Source organism: Nyctibius grandis, chromosome Z (genome assembly GCF_013368605.1).
Source record: "Nyctibius grandis isolate bNycGra1 chromosome Z, bNycGra1.pri, whole genome shotgun sequence".
Lineage (NCBI taxonomy): Eukaryota > Metazoa > Chordata > Aves > Nyctibiiformes > Nyctibiidae > Nyctibius > Nyctibius grandis.
Window position 1 is genome coordinate 78,221,647 of NC_090695.1, and position 18,497 is coordinate 78,240,143.

Here is an 18,497-nt window from a genome sequence, read left to right on the forward strand (position 1 = left end):
AGCATGCTTAAACTACCTTACTTTGGAACAAATCTTGATGTAAACAAGGAATAATTTCTCAGAACATCCCTGTTCTTAGAAAGAGCAGTTCTGTGCAGCAGGCTCATTTCTGGCTTTTTTCTGCCTGGATTTCTGTTGCAAAGCTGTAAATAGGCACACTACAGCTCAGGTTTGATACTAGTTAGAAGTACAGATGTCTTCAAGAAAAGAAAATAATTGTCAGTGTTACACATATTCTCTTACCATTCATTTTATGGCTGCTGCTGAAGGACAATTAATGTGTCGGAGTCTTGCCAAGTAGTTATACATTATAAGCTTGAGTGCTGAAATGGCACATACCCACTGCTGGTCTTCATATCCTGAGATCTCAAGGATACTGATCTAGCTTGATCCACGATCTCACAGGGAGAGGCTGTTAATTCTGTATACGGTACATGATACCTAGGAGCAAGAGGACTCAGAAGTAACAAGTACTCTAATGTTAATAGTAAGTTTAACTTGTGCTCCAAAATAGTGTCTCCTTCCCTCCCTCTGATTCAACAGCTCGTTAAAGGAACCTAGTGCAGAAAGTCTGATGGCTTTGTGCACACTAGGACTGGTAAAGCAGGATGCTACACTTGCAACAGCAGCCCTAAAAGAACTACTGAAGCATGAAAAAGGGGACGATAGGATTTATGAGAGGTGCCTTATTGCATCTGCTGTTTATGCATTGCAAGGTAGAAACGTGGAGGTCCAGAAAGAAATCTCCAAAGCAATACACAGGTATGTATTTTGTCTTTCTTTTAGATTGCCTTGTAAATGTATTGCTTTGATTACGTTGGATCAAACCTATGCTCACTTGCAGCATTCTTCTGGAAAAAAAAAAAGATAAAAATTATTTTTCAAACGTGAAGCCCACATTGTTTAAGGTTGTAGCATCAGCTGAATGAAGCTTGCTTTCTGATTTATGGCATCAAATGGCAGAAGTTCCACGGCTTTTTGGGGTTTTCTGGTTTTGTTTTGGTGGCCTCTTTGGTAGCTAGATCAGGTTACTGTTCTATGAAAGCATTTTTCATCATATGTAGCAGAACCTTCAACCTAGAAAAGTCTTTAGGGCTTTTATTTAATATTTAACAGCCTCTGAAGCTGTTCATTCCATTAGCTAAATGTTTGTGTTTGAATGTGTTTTGATTAGCTTTAGCATTCTAGAAAGGGGGAACTTCAATCACTGTCTTTAAGCAGGACACACCTCATAGTCTCTCCAAGTGTTTTTGGAAACTATTCTTTATGCAAATTGTTTTTCTCCAACTGCAATTAAAATTCCGTGTTCTTCACACTACGAGGACAAGACTTGTAGCCCTAAAGTTTCTTTATTTTCTTCCCACAAATATTGATATGGATATTGTACATTTTATTTCTTTAGCCAGCAATATAACTTCAATATTACGTTGTTTGTTTTAAGTTACTACCCATGTCTATTTTCAACCACACTGAGTTGTTTTTCTAATAGAAAAAGATCCATTTGGTATTTATAGCAATTGCCTAGTGAGTCATGAAAGACCAGGTTCATACCTAAATCAGAAAGTCTAATACCTTTGTTCTTTTCCCAGTAACCCTAATAATCCTGTCCTCTGGTCCCTTCTGTCTCGACTAGTTCCACAGTATGCATCACTAAAGGCAAAAGTAAGTACATTGCTGTAATACATGTGTGCTGTTTACATCCTGAGTAGTCTGTGTTGTTTTTTAACAAAAAAAAAAAAAACAACACCCTTCAGTACAGGGACATTCACTAGTAAATATGAAAACTTAAGGCTTACATACACAAGTGTATACGGAGAATTGCACAAGTACACACTGAAGTTACATATCCAATTATTTGCGTTACATATCCAATTATTTGCATCTTTCATGGGGTAGCAATTCTTCTTGAAACGAACTTACTGGAAAAATCTGCTAGAATTTTTCCAACAAGAAAAGGCTGTACTATGTATATTTTTTTTTTTGTTTAGTTTTATACATATGTATATGTGTACATAAATACATACTGGGATTTACATATGTTGAATTTAGTTAATCTAATCAATGTCACTTTTTGCATTAGCCAGTATTTCTTTGCTGCTTTTGTGCTTATTATTAGCTCTTCTCCAAATAAATACTCTTTGTCTTCATTTATGTCAATTATGTAAACAGAAGTAACACCTGAAAACAAACCTCTTTCTATATGGGGCTAAAATTAGAAACACAACGTACAGATAAACTCTAATCCTGCATGTCTCTTCCTAATTCTTTATAAAGAGATTGTACTTTAGCATCTCATTGTGCAAACTTTGTATTTCTGATTAACAAAGATAAAAAGATCTTGGCATTACATTTTGTATAAAATCTATTAATCAGTCATATAACCAATTATTTTTTTTTAATCTTGCAGGGGGGAGCTGTGGCAGGAAATGTTGCACATGTATTTGATGTAAACCAGGGAAAGGTTTGGCTTTCTTAAAATGCAGACTTCGTAATTTCATAAACAATCCTAAAATTAATTCCATCTGATCACTTATATTATAGTGTTAAGTCACTTTTATGTTCTGTTTCATAGGAAGTCCTGCTGAGTATTGCAGTTAATCAGTTGGCAGCGGGATGTCACATGTTAGAAGACGAGAAAAACAATCCTCTGAAAAATATTCAGAAGGCAATCCACCTCTGTCCAGGTTACTCTTGTTCTCAAACAGAGTAGTGATTTTTTTTTTTTTTTTTTTTACCCATCATCAAAAAATTATTCTGCTAACAAAAAGAATCTACTTTTCTTGTGTTGTTTTGGTTTCGGTTGTCTGTGTATGTTTTGGGGAGAATACTTAGAGCTGAAATTGTAACTGTCATTCCAAGTTTAGACATAGGGAATTAAACCAGACAAGAAGGAAAAAATTGGTGAGGTTTAAGGCTTGTTCTGAAAACTTCGGCAATTTGTTAATCCCTCAGCAGGAGAAGACCTAAGTATTATTTAGTATATTAGACAAAAAAGAAAAACGTGTTCCCTCGGAGTCGGTGTGCTACACCAAGCCGAAGAGATTCATTCATCTAGCTCGACAATTTGGATTGGAAGTATTCTGTTACAATGTGCTGGTTATGAACTATAGGCAACTGTTCACCTATTACTAAATTGTGATCTTCATTAAATGTTTGAAGTGAAAATCTAGTGGGGTTTTCAAGTGCTAATTTGCACTTGATAGTGAAATACCGAAACATTGTTTCTTTTGCAGTAATTTTGCTCTGATGCATTAGTGTGGCTGCAAGTTAAAAAATTCAATTACTTTCCTACACAAGACTATGACTGCTATTCAAAAGCAGTATACTTCACAGTTTACTTTGTTGTATCTTAAAGCTTTGTTTGCTTTTGCTGCCAAAATTCATTATCTTTGTGATGAAAATTTACGTGGGTGAAATCTTTAACTGAGCTCTGTCCAGGACCGAGATCACTCTTGCAGTCATAGTTGCTCTTCACGGGGCTAGGTCAGGGTAAAGCTGACACTAGAATTAGCTGACACTAGAAGTAGGCACCTGTCGCCATAACTTTCATGCTAGTATTCAGACAAGACGGAGTCTGTATGACTGAAAGCTGTGGATGGCATCTTGGGATCTTTGCTGCCATTGTTACGCAGCACTAAGTGATAGTCAGGTTTAATATGTGTAATCAGAAGTAAACTGGCAGCTCCAGTTAACACACCAGTGGCTATGTGAAAAATATTTTAGTTGGCTTTAGAAACAGCATCTTCATCTTATAATTTGAAGAATCTTACTAGTTAGGGGCAAATAGTTATCAGTTGCCTTGGGCTGAGCTGATGTAAGGGTCTGATTGAATTCAATGTGAATTACTTGCCTTATTCTTGCTATCTCTTATTTACAGTGTGTGGTTCCATTGATGGCTATGTTTTTATGCTTAATCTGGTAAAGACCATTCTAAATGAACTACCAGTATATTTAGAATGGGCATGAGTTGCCTTTAACCATTCTTTTGTAGATAATCCTGCGGCCTGGGCAGTGCTAATGGCAGCCTGCCATGCTGAAAACACTGTTACAGTCTGTCTAAACAACACTCAGCCAAAGCGAACGGGTCTAGAGATGACACTCGTATCTACAGTTTCAGCCAAAAGTAAGCTATACAGGTTTTCTAGTTTAAAAAATATGAAATCAAATTGAAATGCTCTAAGCTTGCAATACGCTTCTGATTTTCAGAAACTTGCGAAGAAGCTGAGAAACTGCTCAGTAGTGGTTTGAGCTGTAACTGTATTTTATCACATAAAAATGCTAAATCCTAACGCACAGCTAGGGTTAATTACTTAATCACAGTTTGCTTTCCCCTCCAAAGGCTCAAGTGCTTTTTTAAAATAGAACTTCTGAACTCTGATGCCTAAATGGATGGATGGATATGTTACAGCACAGAACACTGCTTACAAAGAAAGGCTAAAGTACTCTTGAGTTCTGTAGCTTTTCCAGTGGAGGGATAAACTCAGCCTCAGTTTTGCTCAACATCCATAGTGTTTTGAAAACTGGAATTAAAATTCCATGTTTGATTGATAGTTCTCAAACCATTAACTCAAATGGTGTATTCTTTTTCCCCCTCTTCTTGCTTTTAATTTTAACATCTCTTAATGTTCCTACTAATGAAGGAAACCACATCAGGTTCATACTCCTAAAAGTTCTCCCTTACCAGATCTAGAGCGTGTGACATGGTATGGCACTACAAGCATATAGAGTAATCTGGTTGAGTGTTTTATCTGGTTTTGCAGCTGGAGAAAATAACCTTCCACGTAATTATATCCAGACTCTTGAAGACTGGTGTCTGTGTCAAGCTATTGCCAGTCTAGACGAGACTGGTAAACTCTCAGAAGCTGAAGCTCTTTGTACCAAGGTATGATGGTGGCATACTGGCAGATTGTGGTAGAGTTGTATAGAAATTATGATTGTGTGCATTTTACAAAAAGGTAATCTTTGAATTAGCAACTGTCTGTTCCATCAGAGCTACAAGATGCAATAGTCGTGGGCATTTTCTCCCCTCCCCAAGGTACTTACTCTGATTGCAACACCAAAACTGTGTTAATAGTTGAAACAAGCAGTGTATGACACAACAAAGCTAAGTCTGCCCTTCCTGCATTTATTCATTAACCTAGTATTAAGCAAAACATTACAGAAGTTCAAGGCAAGAAGTCCAGGTAGGAGACTTTAAGGAGACTTAAATGTCTTCTGCTCTGTTGTGTTGGTACTCCATTTCAGAGCCACAAATGGATGCTACAAGTTTGAAAAAGAAAAGTCTTGAGGCAACGCAGTTAGGGAAGGGGACTAGGGTGTTAACAAGCCTCAAGTGTGTGTTTCATGTCTTCATGAACAGAAGACTTAGCAAAAGAAAAGCAAAAAACCCATTGGACTCAGCAGCACACATTCCTGGCTTTCATTAAGGAAAACAACTAATCCTATGTAAATGTGCTCCTTGCTTATGGCATTTCTGTATTAACGGGGAAGGTAGTTAAAAAAACAAAACAAAACAAAACAAACAGATTCAGTGAAAATGCTGGTTTTCTAGGGGAAGGTACTTTCTAGTCTCTTTGTTTGCTTGGTGAGGAGATGTTTTCCTTTCCTGGCCAGTGTGTCTACTGACCTGTCTTACATTAACAAGGATCAGAGATTTCTAGACGTACAAGGTGGTATCTTGTACAAGGCATGGAGGAGGGTTGTGGTGGGTTTTGTTTGGGGTTTGTTAGGTAAATAGCTTGGGGAGAGGACAGTCAGTGCCTGTGATTTGTGAAGAAATGAGAGTAATGCTCTCTGATACCACAAACTCTCACTGACAGTTTGGGACCCCAGAATTCTCAGAAGGCAGTATAACTGGGGATGATGAGTCAGACAATGCAGTTGTTCAATTTGAGACAGGCAACGTGATTCCACATTTGTTATTGGGGGAAAATTGCAGCAAATACTGGCAGCTTCTGTTGTGTTTCAGAAAGTCTCAGCATGTCTGTGCATTCTTCACAAAGCAGCAGCTTGTTAAGGACTCACAGACAACATATTTTGGTGGGTTTTTTTTTTTAAAAAAAAAGGGTGAAAAGTACAAGTGTTGTTTCTTTGAACAGATCTGGTTTGAGTTACAATTCTTGGAAGTATGGTGATTTGAACAGGTAAAAGAACATGTAATATGACTTGCAACAGATGGCTAGTTTTCTGTCTTTGCTTTTTTTGCATGAGTTTGTTCCAAAAAACACTCTATAGGTATCTGCTGTTAATGAGCAGGAAACGTTTAGTAAAGTGCTTCTGTTCCAGTGAGAATAAAGCACCTTAGCTGGCAGAACTGAAATTGCTTGGAACATACTCAAGGTCACTGAGCCACAGGACTCACAGGTTTTTGCCTCCATTAGCCCAAAACTTGTAATGGTTGTGAAGCCAAAGGAGAACTAGAGGTCTGCCATTTATCTGTCTTTCAGAAACCTCTAAGGGTAGTACAGGTACAAAATTTAGGATAGGCTTCAAACGTATTTTGAGGACAGAAAAACATTATCTATTTTCATGTGTCTGGTCCTGGAACAGTCCTTTATGCAGAGTAGGAGGAAGATGCCATGTTGCAACCATCCTGAGAATGCTTTCAATGCTGTTTTCTTTAAAGACCAAAACGGAAAAATCAAAGTATCTTCTGATATTTGGAAATTATAATTCTGATATCATTTTGAGCCTTGTTTTGGTTTTAGGGTTTAAAAAGCTGCCCGGAGCACCCAGCTCTGTTTTTGCTTTTGAGACAAGTTCAGTGTAAGCAGTTGTTGCAGTCTCACAAAGAACTTCCAGACACCATCCTGGAGGAGCTTCGCAAGACAGTCATGACCAGTTCAACTTCAGTTGCAGCCTGGCAAGTAAGTGTGGATCTTCTCACTGACTTTGGTGTGCTGCTCTCAGTAGAGTATGCACAACAACTGGGAGAGAGTTTGTTTCACTCTTTGCTTTTATTTGTCCACCGACAGCCAGTGACAGAAAAACCAGCTTTATATTCAGTTCTTTATGAAGTTGTAACATTATGTTAACTTTCTTTAATAGTTGAAATAATAAGGACTGTTTGTAAGAGCAAGCAGACATGGAGGCAGGAGAATTACAAACTTGTGATAAGCCCCTGGCACCTATGTCTTCAGGGACCTGTGACTTTGCATGTGAGCAGAAACCAGTGAAATATTTCGTAACCTATAAGAATAGATGGAAGTAAATGGTTTCCTAATGTAATAATACACAATTCCTTATTCAGGGTCTGAAAACCTGAATAAGTCTCTTTCTCCATAGTCTGATGTCAGGTGTCACCATTCTTTTGAGTTAAGTTCAGTCTACAGGGAAGATAAATCACTCCCAGTAACAGTGTTCACTTCTTCCCATGGCATCACAAAACATCATTTTTAGTTAATATGAAGGTGCTATAACTTGCTTCATATGCTGCTTCTGTGAGACAATCTGAGAAGTCTATCTCACACATGCCAAGAGATCTTTCTGGTGATGCAGCATATTTATTTCTTTCCTAGTTGCTGTTAGTTACAGTAACTATTGTGCTTTACCAATGTTAGCAGCATGTTGTTTAGAAAAGTTCCGTGAATTTTTAGAGTCCTTTATGTAGTTGTGGGATTTATGGTGCTCCATCTGCCTGTTGAACAAATAAAACCTTGTTTGTGGTAAGATTCACTAAAGTCTTAGAAGATCAGTGCACGGCTGCTGTAGAGATCATTATCTCTCTTGTTAGAAGGCTGCAGATCATCTTCCCTGCTGGAACGTATGAGTATCATTTGTGGAAGGGTGCCTTTTTTGACGCGTTTTTCTTCGGCTTCTGAGACTTCATCTTTCTGAACTGCAGACAGAATTCGTTCTGATTGGATTTGCAAAATATGGGGGCATGCAAGACATAATCGTATCATCTATTTTAGTAACATATTTTGAAAATAGGTCTTATATACATTCTTCAGGCACCCCTTGCACAGCCAAGTGTCATCTTGCTTACAAGCAGGGAGAAGTGAACTGAAAGCGTATGTGGTTTGGGGGGGGGAAAAGGGTTGTTTTATTTTGTTGTTTTTTTAATCCAGGCTACAGATAAGATATCTCTGAGGAAGATCTTTTCAGTGTTCAATTAAAGAAGATATTTCTCAGGGCTTAGGTAGCATTCTGAAAAAGTCTGGCTGCTACATCTGTTCCTAAAGGATAGATCTATGCTTTTATGTTTTCTGGCTCTAGACTTCCTAAGAGTTTGATAAATGTTTTGTCTTACTCAGAAGTATCTGTCATGATGCCTTACAGTTTTACTAAGTTAGAGGGGCTGTTAACTTCGGGTTTTGTTTGTTTTTTGCTTTTGTCTAAATGGTTGTTTTGCAGGATTTAGGAGTGCTGGTGAACTCCTGTTCTGATGGCTGTTCTACTTGTGCTGTGGCTTACCAGGAAAATAGAGAAAAGCTGGTCTGGCAGAGCTGCCCTTGTGCCTTTGAATGAGGGTTCTCTTCTCCTTCACATCTTGAATGCTAGATATCTTCAGCTGCAAATAACTGAGGCCAAGGAATGCCTTTTTTCCTGCACATGAATGGATGTTTTACTTTACAAAGCAGTCCTGCAGCTTGAGGTCAAGAATGCACAATCTTACTAGTGCTAATAAATACTTTCTAGTCTGTCTCCTCTTAATGATAAGTAACTTCTATGCATCAGAAAGGGTTAAGAATTTTGCTCTTTCTAATACCAGGCAGTCTTTAGCTAGCAAAAGTCTAAGGACCTTTGCTTAAAAGCAAGGGAATTGGTTTTTTTAGTAAGAAGATGCTTTTCTTGGTGATCCAGCAAAGAATATATCTAAATTTGGCTTTTGCGTCTTGATGCATATCATGTACATGATATGTCAGGGATTTGCAAACTTGTGGCTGCATCTGCTTCAAAAAATGTGACATGACTACAGATTTAAAGAGGGAGGAGTTAGAATCCTTTTCTTTCTCTTCATGAGCAAATCCAGGACATCTTGTGCTGGCGGAGCATGCAGCAGGAGCATGAAACTCTGCACAGATCCCAGTGTCTACTTTATTTGCTCAGTCTGGCTCTTCCAGCATGACCCTGCTGGGTCAGAAACTATGTAGTGTGAGTCTACACCCATCATCTGAGCTTAGGGTCACATTGTAATGTCTTTCATGTTTCTGGCATTACTCCAATGGGCTGGAAAAACCTTTGTTCCAGAGGAGAAAATATCTTTTCATCTCTACAGAACTTTTAGAGACAAATGAGGCACTACACAATGTTCTAGTCTGAAGGATGACTTCCACAAAGCCTGTCATGTTACTTGTTCACTTGTCAGCAATCTCTAGATTAAGACAGTTATCAAACAGTTGTCCATGGGTGGTCAAGGGAACTCTAAAATAAGTTACCGTAGTGAGGTGTACTGCCAGCTCTGCAGCAGACTACATTTTCCTGCAGGGCGGTGCGCAGTGTGCTGTTGGAATGAGGGCTGGGTGGGTGGTGGTGTTTTAGCTAACAGTATGCTGTGGTACTCATAAATTGAACTAAATGATATTACCTAATGGATGTGTGTTTTGGTGGCGCCGTAACTGATTTTGTTGGATGTTTATTTTCAGTGGCTGGCAAAAGTGTATCAGTCTCAAAGAATGATGGTTGGAGCAGAGATGTGTTACAGAAAGAGTCTGCAGTTGGCGTCACAGCAGGGCAGCTGGAATGGGAAGTTATCCAGTCTGCTCAGGCTAGCTATGCTCGCACTGGAAATCTGCATGGTAGGATAATAAAAATTACATAACTGCATGATTTAACAGGAGTCCATGGGATGTAGGGCTTCTGCAGTCTTTAAATGAAGACTCTTTATATGGCTTTGCGTTTTATGAATGACTAGAGAATGAGACTGTAAGGGGTAGTGGACTGTTTTTAGAATGTCTCTGTCTAAGAGGAGTTGCTGTGAAATTACCACATAGAACCACTATGTACATAAAGAGATTAAGTTGTTCAAATAAGGCTTATTTTTACAGATTCAGTTTGATCATCCAAATTGATGTACCCTTCAAGTCTCTGTCCTCTTGTCCAGACAACTGCCTTAATATTTTTCCTGCACTGGTGCCTGGAGACTTCAGTCAAATTTCAAGTAACTTTATGCTGTATGGTCATTTCTAGATATGGTGCCTTGCCTTGCAGTATAAAAAGAATCTAAGGGAAGTGTATCTTGTGGTGTAAAGAAAATTATTCTACTCCTTGCACCGAGGGGCCAGGTGAACATAACTCAAATTCTTGGCAAGTGTCTGTTCTCTTTAAGCATTGTCACTCTAGAAACTTTAACTGCACTACCAGACTTCTTTAAAGCCTGGTGTAAAAGGTGGATACTGCTGTGATATTGGCTAAGGCTTTTTCATGTATTTTAACATGATCGAGCTAACAGCCATCATCAAAATGAGGCAAAGGGACCCCATATATCCCGAGTGCTTATATAAGAAAAGGCAGTCAGTTTTACTGAGGATAAAGCTGCAAGGCTGTTGCTTCTGGTGGCAAAAGAGAAACCCCCTCAGTGTAGACAAGTTCTTTCTGCCAAGCAGAATTTGTCAAGTGACAGGATTTTTCCTCCCATGATTCTTCTGTCTGTTTTCTAGTGGGCTGCTCCCTGTTTGCTATAGCTCCTAAATGTCTCCACAGGTCGTAAGGTGCCCTCTAACTTAATTAATACTACTTGAAATGCTGGCCTGAATTGCCTGAGAATATAAAAGACTTTGTTTAAAAATGTAATGAGTACAAAATTGATTATCTCATCTCTGCTTTTTGCATGAGCAGAGTAGCTGCTCAGTGGATTTCTGTTCAGCCTCTCTAATCTGCACTGGCTTAATGAAATGTGCAAAAGCCTGGTGAAAACCTTGGCTGGATCCAAGAAAGTTCTGTGTTTGAAAATTGCTTGTCTCCCAAATATTTGTCCAAATGAAAATCTGGGCACCCTTTCAAGTACAGTAATTTGAATGCTATCTGGACACAATGGGGATAATAAGGTTTTCCTTAAGCCAAAGGATACAGGGATTTGCTCAATAGTTGCTCTATTAGGTGATTACCATCTTGGAGTTGTTTTTTACTTCTGGTAAAATATGTTGTCTCTTCTGGGGATAAATTCTACATTCTAAAATAGTCTTGTACATGGGATGAACATTTACACGGTGAAGAGCAAACAAGGGTTTGTGATTAAGACAAGCATTAGTAAAACGTGTGGAAAAAAATAAAAAGATACTTTGCATAAATGAGCAAGTGGAATACTGGCAAATCTGGTCCTAGAGTATTTAATGTGACTTTTCCAGGCTCTGCTAACCACTGTTTGTTTTGTTTTTTTTAAAAAAAGAAATCTCTCTCTAACCTGCCTAATACTTTATATAACTCAGAACAGCATGAATTAAACCTGCTCTCTAGAGAGCTGCAAACAAAAACTGATTTACACTGCACGCTACAATAAAACCCTTTCTCTTTTTTTTTTCTTTTTTTTCTTTTTTTTTTTTCTTTTATCATAGGCTAATGTCTCAGATGAGCACTGGCCATCCTTGGTTCAGGAGGCAACAACTGAAGCTTTGAAACTTTCTTCTTGCCCCCTGGCAGCTCTCCTACAAGCACTGCTACAGTATAATCGCAAAATGGGAGCAAGGTATGCATGATATGTTCAGTTTAAATGGAACACACTGTCTAAAAGTACAAGCAGTCATTATCCCTGGATCTAACTCCAAGAACAAAGAAAATTGAAAACAGGAATTAATTCTTGGAACTAGTATGGCAGTTAAAAGGGAGAGGGGGGAAGGGGTTAGTAGTTTGGGGAGCAGTAAGCAGCAGAATCACTCTCCTTTTCTCAAAAAAAACCCCCATATATGACCTTCACACCGAGAGAAAAACAGCTGTAAGACAACTATTATTTTAATAGCATGTTACCTAAATAAATTAATCAGGAAGACTATACATACTCAAAGATCTTGTTAAAGAGCACAGTGGAAACAGGTATCACTACCCTGTCTACTGCTGGGATTCATTTTCATCCTAAATTGGGTTCACAGTCAAAGTTCGTGTTCATTCCTGAACAACCAGGTGCTCATTGTGGCTTTTTGAGGAAGAGGAGGAAAATTTGGGAGAGGGGGGCTCCTACTTTGTGAGTTTGGTTATTAAGTCTAATTGGTCTTTTACAGTATTTTTGCTTACACTATGGAAAATTGGAAGATTTTTGATGTTTTTGTTCAATAATTTCACCTGGGTTTATAAATAATTCTGACAAACTGGCTTACTTTCTCTGTGAGCTTTTAAGAAGGTGACAGGCAGCCTAATGTGATTGTGACGGTTGTCGACTATAACAAAATCTGACTGAAAACTTATTTAATCAATATCAGTCTTACTGTCATTTCAGATATTAACTTAGGTGAACAGTAAGGTATATCACAGGATCTAATTGCTCTGCCTAGGTGTCTCAGAATCCTGAAACAAGAAATTAATCTTAACTAAAAATAGCAAACAAAAACCAGATGTAACCTCTCAACAGCCTGTTAAATCACAATGTACTGGAAAATCACCTTGGTTATAAAGGACAGAATTCTTGAAACAAGAGCCAAAACTGATGGAGCACCAGTGAATGAATATGACATCCATAAACTTAATTGCCAATTTTTACCAGATTTCTAATGACATGGTGAATTTGAAAATGTCTTGGTTAGGTATAAGCTGGCAGTATTGGGAGGTAGTATCAGCCAAATAGAATTTTAGACTTCATGTAGTACTCTATTCCAATTTCCTTCTCTTCTGCAGTTTCACATCTTGCCTCTATGTTTGCAGGAACTGCAGTACCTTTTGTGAGTGCCTGAACTAAATATATTTGTTTATAATATTAAATTCTGTTGGGATTATTAAGTTTTATTGTAGTACCTGCTTCTCTTAGGTGCACTGCCTTCCGAAAGATGTATTTCATAGCTCTTAAACAGGACAATACCTGCTGTACTTGTTCGGGAGATCACATACTGAAATCAGAGGTTTTGCTGCATTCAGAGAGCATGATGTTTATCATGTTATTGTAGCAGTCATAAAATCTGCTATGTCAATCTGCTTTGGGTTATTTGCTAGTTAAAGCACTAACTTGAGTGTGATATATTAGATGCAAATACATAGGAAACAAAGGAACGTACAGCTCTGCTCCCTCACTTTCTTGGGTGGTATGGAAATAAGGACCTTCCCTTGTTACTCCTGATCATTGTTGCTTGCTCTGGGATACTGGTATGTTACATGCAACGTAGTCAGTTGCAGTTAATTTGCAAATCAGTTATGTTTTGGCTTATGTTTTGGTTATGCTTCTAGGGAGACTCGTCGGATGTTGGAAAGACTGGTATACCAACCGGGGAATCCAGAATCCATAGTGTCAGTGGCACGCTGGTACCTCCTGCAACATCTGCATGCCAAAGATGATTATGAATTAATAGATGTGAGTCCATTTTATATAGAAATTCAATCTGTTTATGTTGGATATTGTGCTTGCAGCTTGGAAGTGGGGTAGAGGGAGGCTAGGGAGGTGCTGGCTCACCTGCTCTAGAGGTTGCAATGTTTAACGATTCTATACCGACAAAACATACCTCAATTTTCGAAATTGCATACAGTTTGTTTGAAAGTCTTCCACTTATCCACGCAATAGTAATGAAAAACAAACAGTAAAATCTCTCTCTAATCCAGAGTGGCAAGAATTCTTCTAGTGACTCCTCAGTAGACATGAGGACCATTTTATCAGAATTTTACTAGAACATATTAATGCACTAAAAACATTCATTCCCTTTAGCCTGGTTGGAACAATATGGTATCCTTGACCCAGATCTGAGCAGTAGAGTGCTGTACTTCCTGTACTTAAGATTTTTATTATATCTGTGATGGTACATTATTTTCAGTACATAGTAAATAGTACATTAGTTTCTGTTGATAGTACTTCACAAATGGATTTGGTCAAACTCACAAGTCCTCACAGCTCTTTCATGTGATGCAAAGGGGGTGGTTCATTTTGGCTTGTAATTGAAATCACTTTGCCACTCAAACTCTGAATACACTGTGCTAATAATCTCCTCACTGCTGCCGCTGGCACGATGAGCTCTTTTGCCCAGATTAATAGCTGTTGCCTGGTGAAAAGTTGAATCCGTAACAAAGTATGTTTGGAGGTACAACACATCAACAGGCTCAGCGTTGACAAAAAAATCCATACCCAGACACACAGGGTCATAAAAAAGCTAGAATTAATGAGTTCTGATGATTGTGATATGATCTCATTGCACTTGCTTCTTCAAAGTCATCTGTACTCTCTGTCAATGAGTACAATAAAAATAATGGCTAGAGTAAAGATTTGCTTGATTCTGCTTAATGGTTTTCGTTTTTAATATGGATAATGTGATTGGATTACAAGAGAAGTGCCAGAAGCTTATGAACATCTGTGGACATTAGGCTGTCACGGGAGCTTTTTTAACTAGTAGAAAAGTTTCACATAGGAGGTGTGGAAAACAAATTAAGGAAGGGTAAATTTAAATGGGGGGGAGGCAAAAGGATACCTTGGCAGTTTTAAGTAGCTGCAGAAAATGCTTCTGTTTGGCAAATTTAGCTATATACAAATGTACTAGCAGAAGGCAAGTGTGCAGTGCCAGGGAGATGGGTCTCATCTAGCTCTACTTGTTTCATTGCCAGCAGGTAAATTACTTGTCAAACTTGGTCTCAGCCTCAAGTGACAAATGATGCTGTTGTAGTGCATTGCAAGTGACTACAGGTTTAACAAGTCACTAGAGGGTGGGGTTTTTAAATGCCTGATGTTTCAGGGAAGCTGATGTGTAATGTTGAATATTTCCTATCTGGGCTTATGGGTGACTTAATCTTCTAGGGAAACTGCATAGCAGAAATCAAAATGCAGTTGAGATTGCCTGTAAAATACTAGCAATAAAATTATTAAATTGCTAGTTCTTCATGGTGTGTTTTTCTCTGCAGGTGCTTATAGAAAATGCCAAAGCTAATGGAGATGTTAGAGTTCTGGAACTATATGAGAAATTGTCAGCAAGTGCCTAGTACGGACCATATCAAGTGAAAAATCTTCCATTCGTGCAACTTGATCAGTCCATCTTCCAGGAGCATATGTGATTTGGGCTTTTTTATTTGTTTGTGTCTGGTTTTGTTTTTTTCTTGCATCAATTACAACTTTGTCTTTAATTTTACTTTTTCTTGAACAAAAGTAGGCTATTTTCTTGTTGACATGGGTTCCACCATAGAAATACACTTTATTTGAAAGGAAAACCCTGAATTTTGCTTTTGTTTTCTTCCTTGCTGAAACTTCAGCGCTATTCACAATGGAGAGTACTTGTCTGTATTTCCTCCTTGGCCACACACAGAAGTACAGTATTAACTGCATTGGCAGTGACGCAAGGTTTTCTTGGCACAGAATCTTACTAGCTAAGTTGCAGCAAACTTTTATTCTCTCCCAGATACCGTAAAACATTCACTGATTTAAAATGCCTATATTCCTCTGGTACACTTGGTTTTGCACTTGAGACCCAAATCCCCTTGGAACTTCATGTCTGGTGTCAGTTTATACTTTTTTAATATTTTTTTTTTTTTTTTTTTTTTAGCTAATCTTAATTACAGCAGTGTATCCTCATTACTGTAGGCTTCAGTAAACATTCCTGTCAAGAAAAGCTTGTGATTGTCAGGGACAGTGTCATATTTATAAAAATGTGTAACAGGTTCTATTTATGTCTTGGTGATTCTGCTCCTGACTGCTTAATTGGATGAATCATGACAGTGGTTCTTAAGACATGATGTTATTTTGCCTTTATGTACATGAAAATAAAAAAAAATAAAGCAATGATTCTGATCTAGTAGTATTACTATTAGGGATTTTCAAGCTGTTGACAAGAGTCACAATAGCTGTCCATTTCCTGGTTTAAAGTTTCTTAAAATGACTCTCTGTCCACCACAGTCCTATGATGGCTCGTACGATCCCATATTACAGAGAAGAAAGGGCACTTCCAAGGCATGCAGTGGGACTGCATTGAACACAGTTGGTTTTGGAACCATTTATATCAGGCCTAAAGACAGCAGAATGCTGAACTGAGCTGTGGGATGCGCATCTCTGCAACCAGCCGTGCGCAGGGATCTCTGGAAAGCCAGCAAGAGCCACGAGCATGCCGCTGTCATTTTAAAGAGAGAAAACTAAGCTCAGTAGGCTGGGGTTTCTGCTCTGTGGAGGTGAGTAGAAACCTCTCTGAATGGCAAGAATCCCTCCTTGTCTCCCACGCTTTCATTCTCCCACCCATCTCAATGCAAAATACCTTCCTTAAAAAGATTTTCTTTGGTAAATTTAGATTGATTGTGGTTCTCTTCACAGCCTGCTGTCACATAGTCTTGAGCTATCAGTAACTGCCGATATTAAAAGGGAATGTTGCAAAAGCCAGACTCGTGACTCTCAAGACTAGCTGTAACTTTTTTTAGCTTGCTGCTATTAAAAGCCTGGAAAGGTTCTGACAGCCTATAGTTTGTATCCTTGCGTATGGTCTTGGTATTTGTGCCTCCCACTCTGGTGGTGGGAGAGCCATCATCGCCAGCCTGACGACAGCACAGTAAGTGGCTGCCTGCCCTCATGAATGCCTTAGGCAGAAACGCTTCCACGTGAGTGTTGTGTTCAGCACTAAACCTTTCTAACCTTTCTTTCTAACACCTAGAAGAATAAATAACAACAGGCCAGAGAAACCAGCTACATAACCATCAACAGTGAATAGTCTGTATTAGGAAGAAAATGTACAGCATTTTTTCTCTTCAGAGGACCATGAGGTTACTTTTACTGTGATCAGTGATGAACTCCTTGAGCAAGATAATTATACAGCCCCCAGTTGTGCCCTGTAGGCAAAAAAAAGAAAACCTTATCTCTACCACCTACGCAGTGAAAAGTGCTCAGGGAACATGAGTTTAAATTTAAGCTTCTGCAAAATCCAACAATATGAGGTAGAAACCTTGCTCTCCTCATTTTTTAACAATGTATATAGCCTGTACAAAATCAGGACTTGTAGAAGGCCTGCTGTAACACTGAAAAAGCTTGTAAATTCATGCAGGTTGAGACTGCCCTATGTTTTATACTATTGTAGAGCTCAGCTTTAGAATGCTAAGTAGTGCACGAAGGCACATAAGCATCGAGTTGGAGAATAGAGAGTTGTTTATGGATTTCACTGCCTGAGAAGCTGTAAGTTTGGCTGCTATTACTGTAAAAGGGAAAAAAATAAACATTCCCCAACTGCAATTTGTGTTATTATGTTGGCTTTTGCTGAAGGCAGAATGCAACGAGATCTAATGAGTTTCAAGGTAGAACTTTTCGCTACTTCAGATATGAAGGATTTTATATGCTGCTTACATTTCCTTTTATGCAAACATAAGGCAATGTCTTGCTTCTGATAATTTTATTTATTTATTTGAGTCACGCACGTTCATCTCATTCTCTGTATTTCCCAAGAGTAGCTGGTTTGGATTTCTACTCAACTTTTGAGCTTCTCTCAAAATGGTATCACAAAGTATAGTGCGCAATTGCATTAATTTTGATACTCTTTCCAGCCTTAGAGTTTAACAAAAACACAGATGTATACTTCTCTCTCCCCAATACTTTTGTTTGATACCTTTTATATTTTAAAAAATATTTTTAAAATTCATAGATATAAACCCCTTGAGAACTATTTTAGTGCTGCACAAATGCACCTTTGCAAGGAGAAGTACATCCCTAATCCTGCAGCCCAGTCGAATACTGTCCTGGATGTCTAGAATTTAGCTTTCCTTCTCTCCCAGTTGATTCACTTTCTACTGATCTAACTGAACAGCTGACAGTTAAAGAACTTTTAAATTTAGTGTTCTCAGGGGAGAGAGGCATCGTTTTTGAGTTTGGATTGATAAATACTGAGATAACTCCTTTATGCAGTGAAGTCACTCAAACAATAGCAACATTCCAGATATCTATTTGTATGTGATCTGAATCTATGATTAGGCCCTCAAACCCTTCTAGCATAGTCATACAAATCAGAGGTTAGATAAAGCAACGTTCGGTTGTGCCACACTGCCCTGTGAAAGGATAGATAGGGAATGTGCGCAATGCTTCTGTCCTTTTCTCTGTTCCAGGGTTAGTCTCTGAAGGTTGTCTTGGCTTTTTTTCTTTCTTTTTTTTTTTTTTGGTCACCATGTGATTTTAGAAACACATTCACCAATAACCTTGTGTTTCACCTTTTTGCTGTTTCTCAGTGTACTGAGAACCACAGCAACCGGGGTTCTCGGTGGGGAGGCAGATACACCAAGCCATACTAACTGCTGCCTCACCGGCAGCCAAGGACACGGGCAAAAAAGGGCAAGACTGCCTAGAAGGAGCTAGAGAAAGACAGTTTGGGAGGCTGCCCTCAACCCCAAACGCCTTGCTATGGCTGCACTAATGAACTTTAAGTCTACAGTGAACATAGAGCCCCCTGTAATGGACAGAACATACAGGGAAACCAAAATAC

The 18,497-nt window shown here is 38.6% G+C and overlaps 1 protein-coding gene across 2 annotated transcripts in view; it reads left to right on the plus strand.

Annotated features, from left to right (window-relative positions):
* The window catches only part of SKIC3 (SKI3 subunit of superkiller complex), a 53,041-nt gene extending 37,449 nt beyond the window's left edge, over positions 1-15,592 (plus strand). For both annotated transcript variants that reach the window (XM_068423117.1, XM_068423118.1), the window contains 11 exons: positions 544-762; positions 1,590-1,662; positions 2,408-2,461; positions 2,573-2,684; positions 3,992-4,123; positions 4,761-4,882; positions 6,708-6,866; positions 9,588-9,740; positions 11,496-11,626; positions 13,309-13,432; positions 14,962-15,592. In XM_068423117.1, the coding sequence (XP_068279218.1) occupies positions 544-762; positions 1,590-1,662; positions 2,408-2,461; positions 2,573-2,684; positions 3,992-4,123; positions 4,761-4,882; positions 6,708-6,866; positions 9,588-9,740; positions 11,496-11,626; positions 13,309-13,432; positions 14,962-15,039 (1,357 nt within the window). In that variant the 3' untranslated portion in view covers positions 15,040-15,592. The remainder of the gene's footprint in view (positions 1-543; positions 763-1,589; positions 1,663-2,407; positions 2,462-2,572; positions 2,685-3,991; positions 4,124-4,760; positions 4,883-6,707; positions 6,867-9,587; positions 9,741-11,495; positions 11,627-13,308; positions 13,433-14,961) is intronic.
* The last annotated feature ends 2,905 nt before the right edge of the window (positions 15,593-18,497 follow it).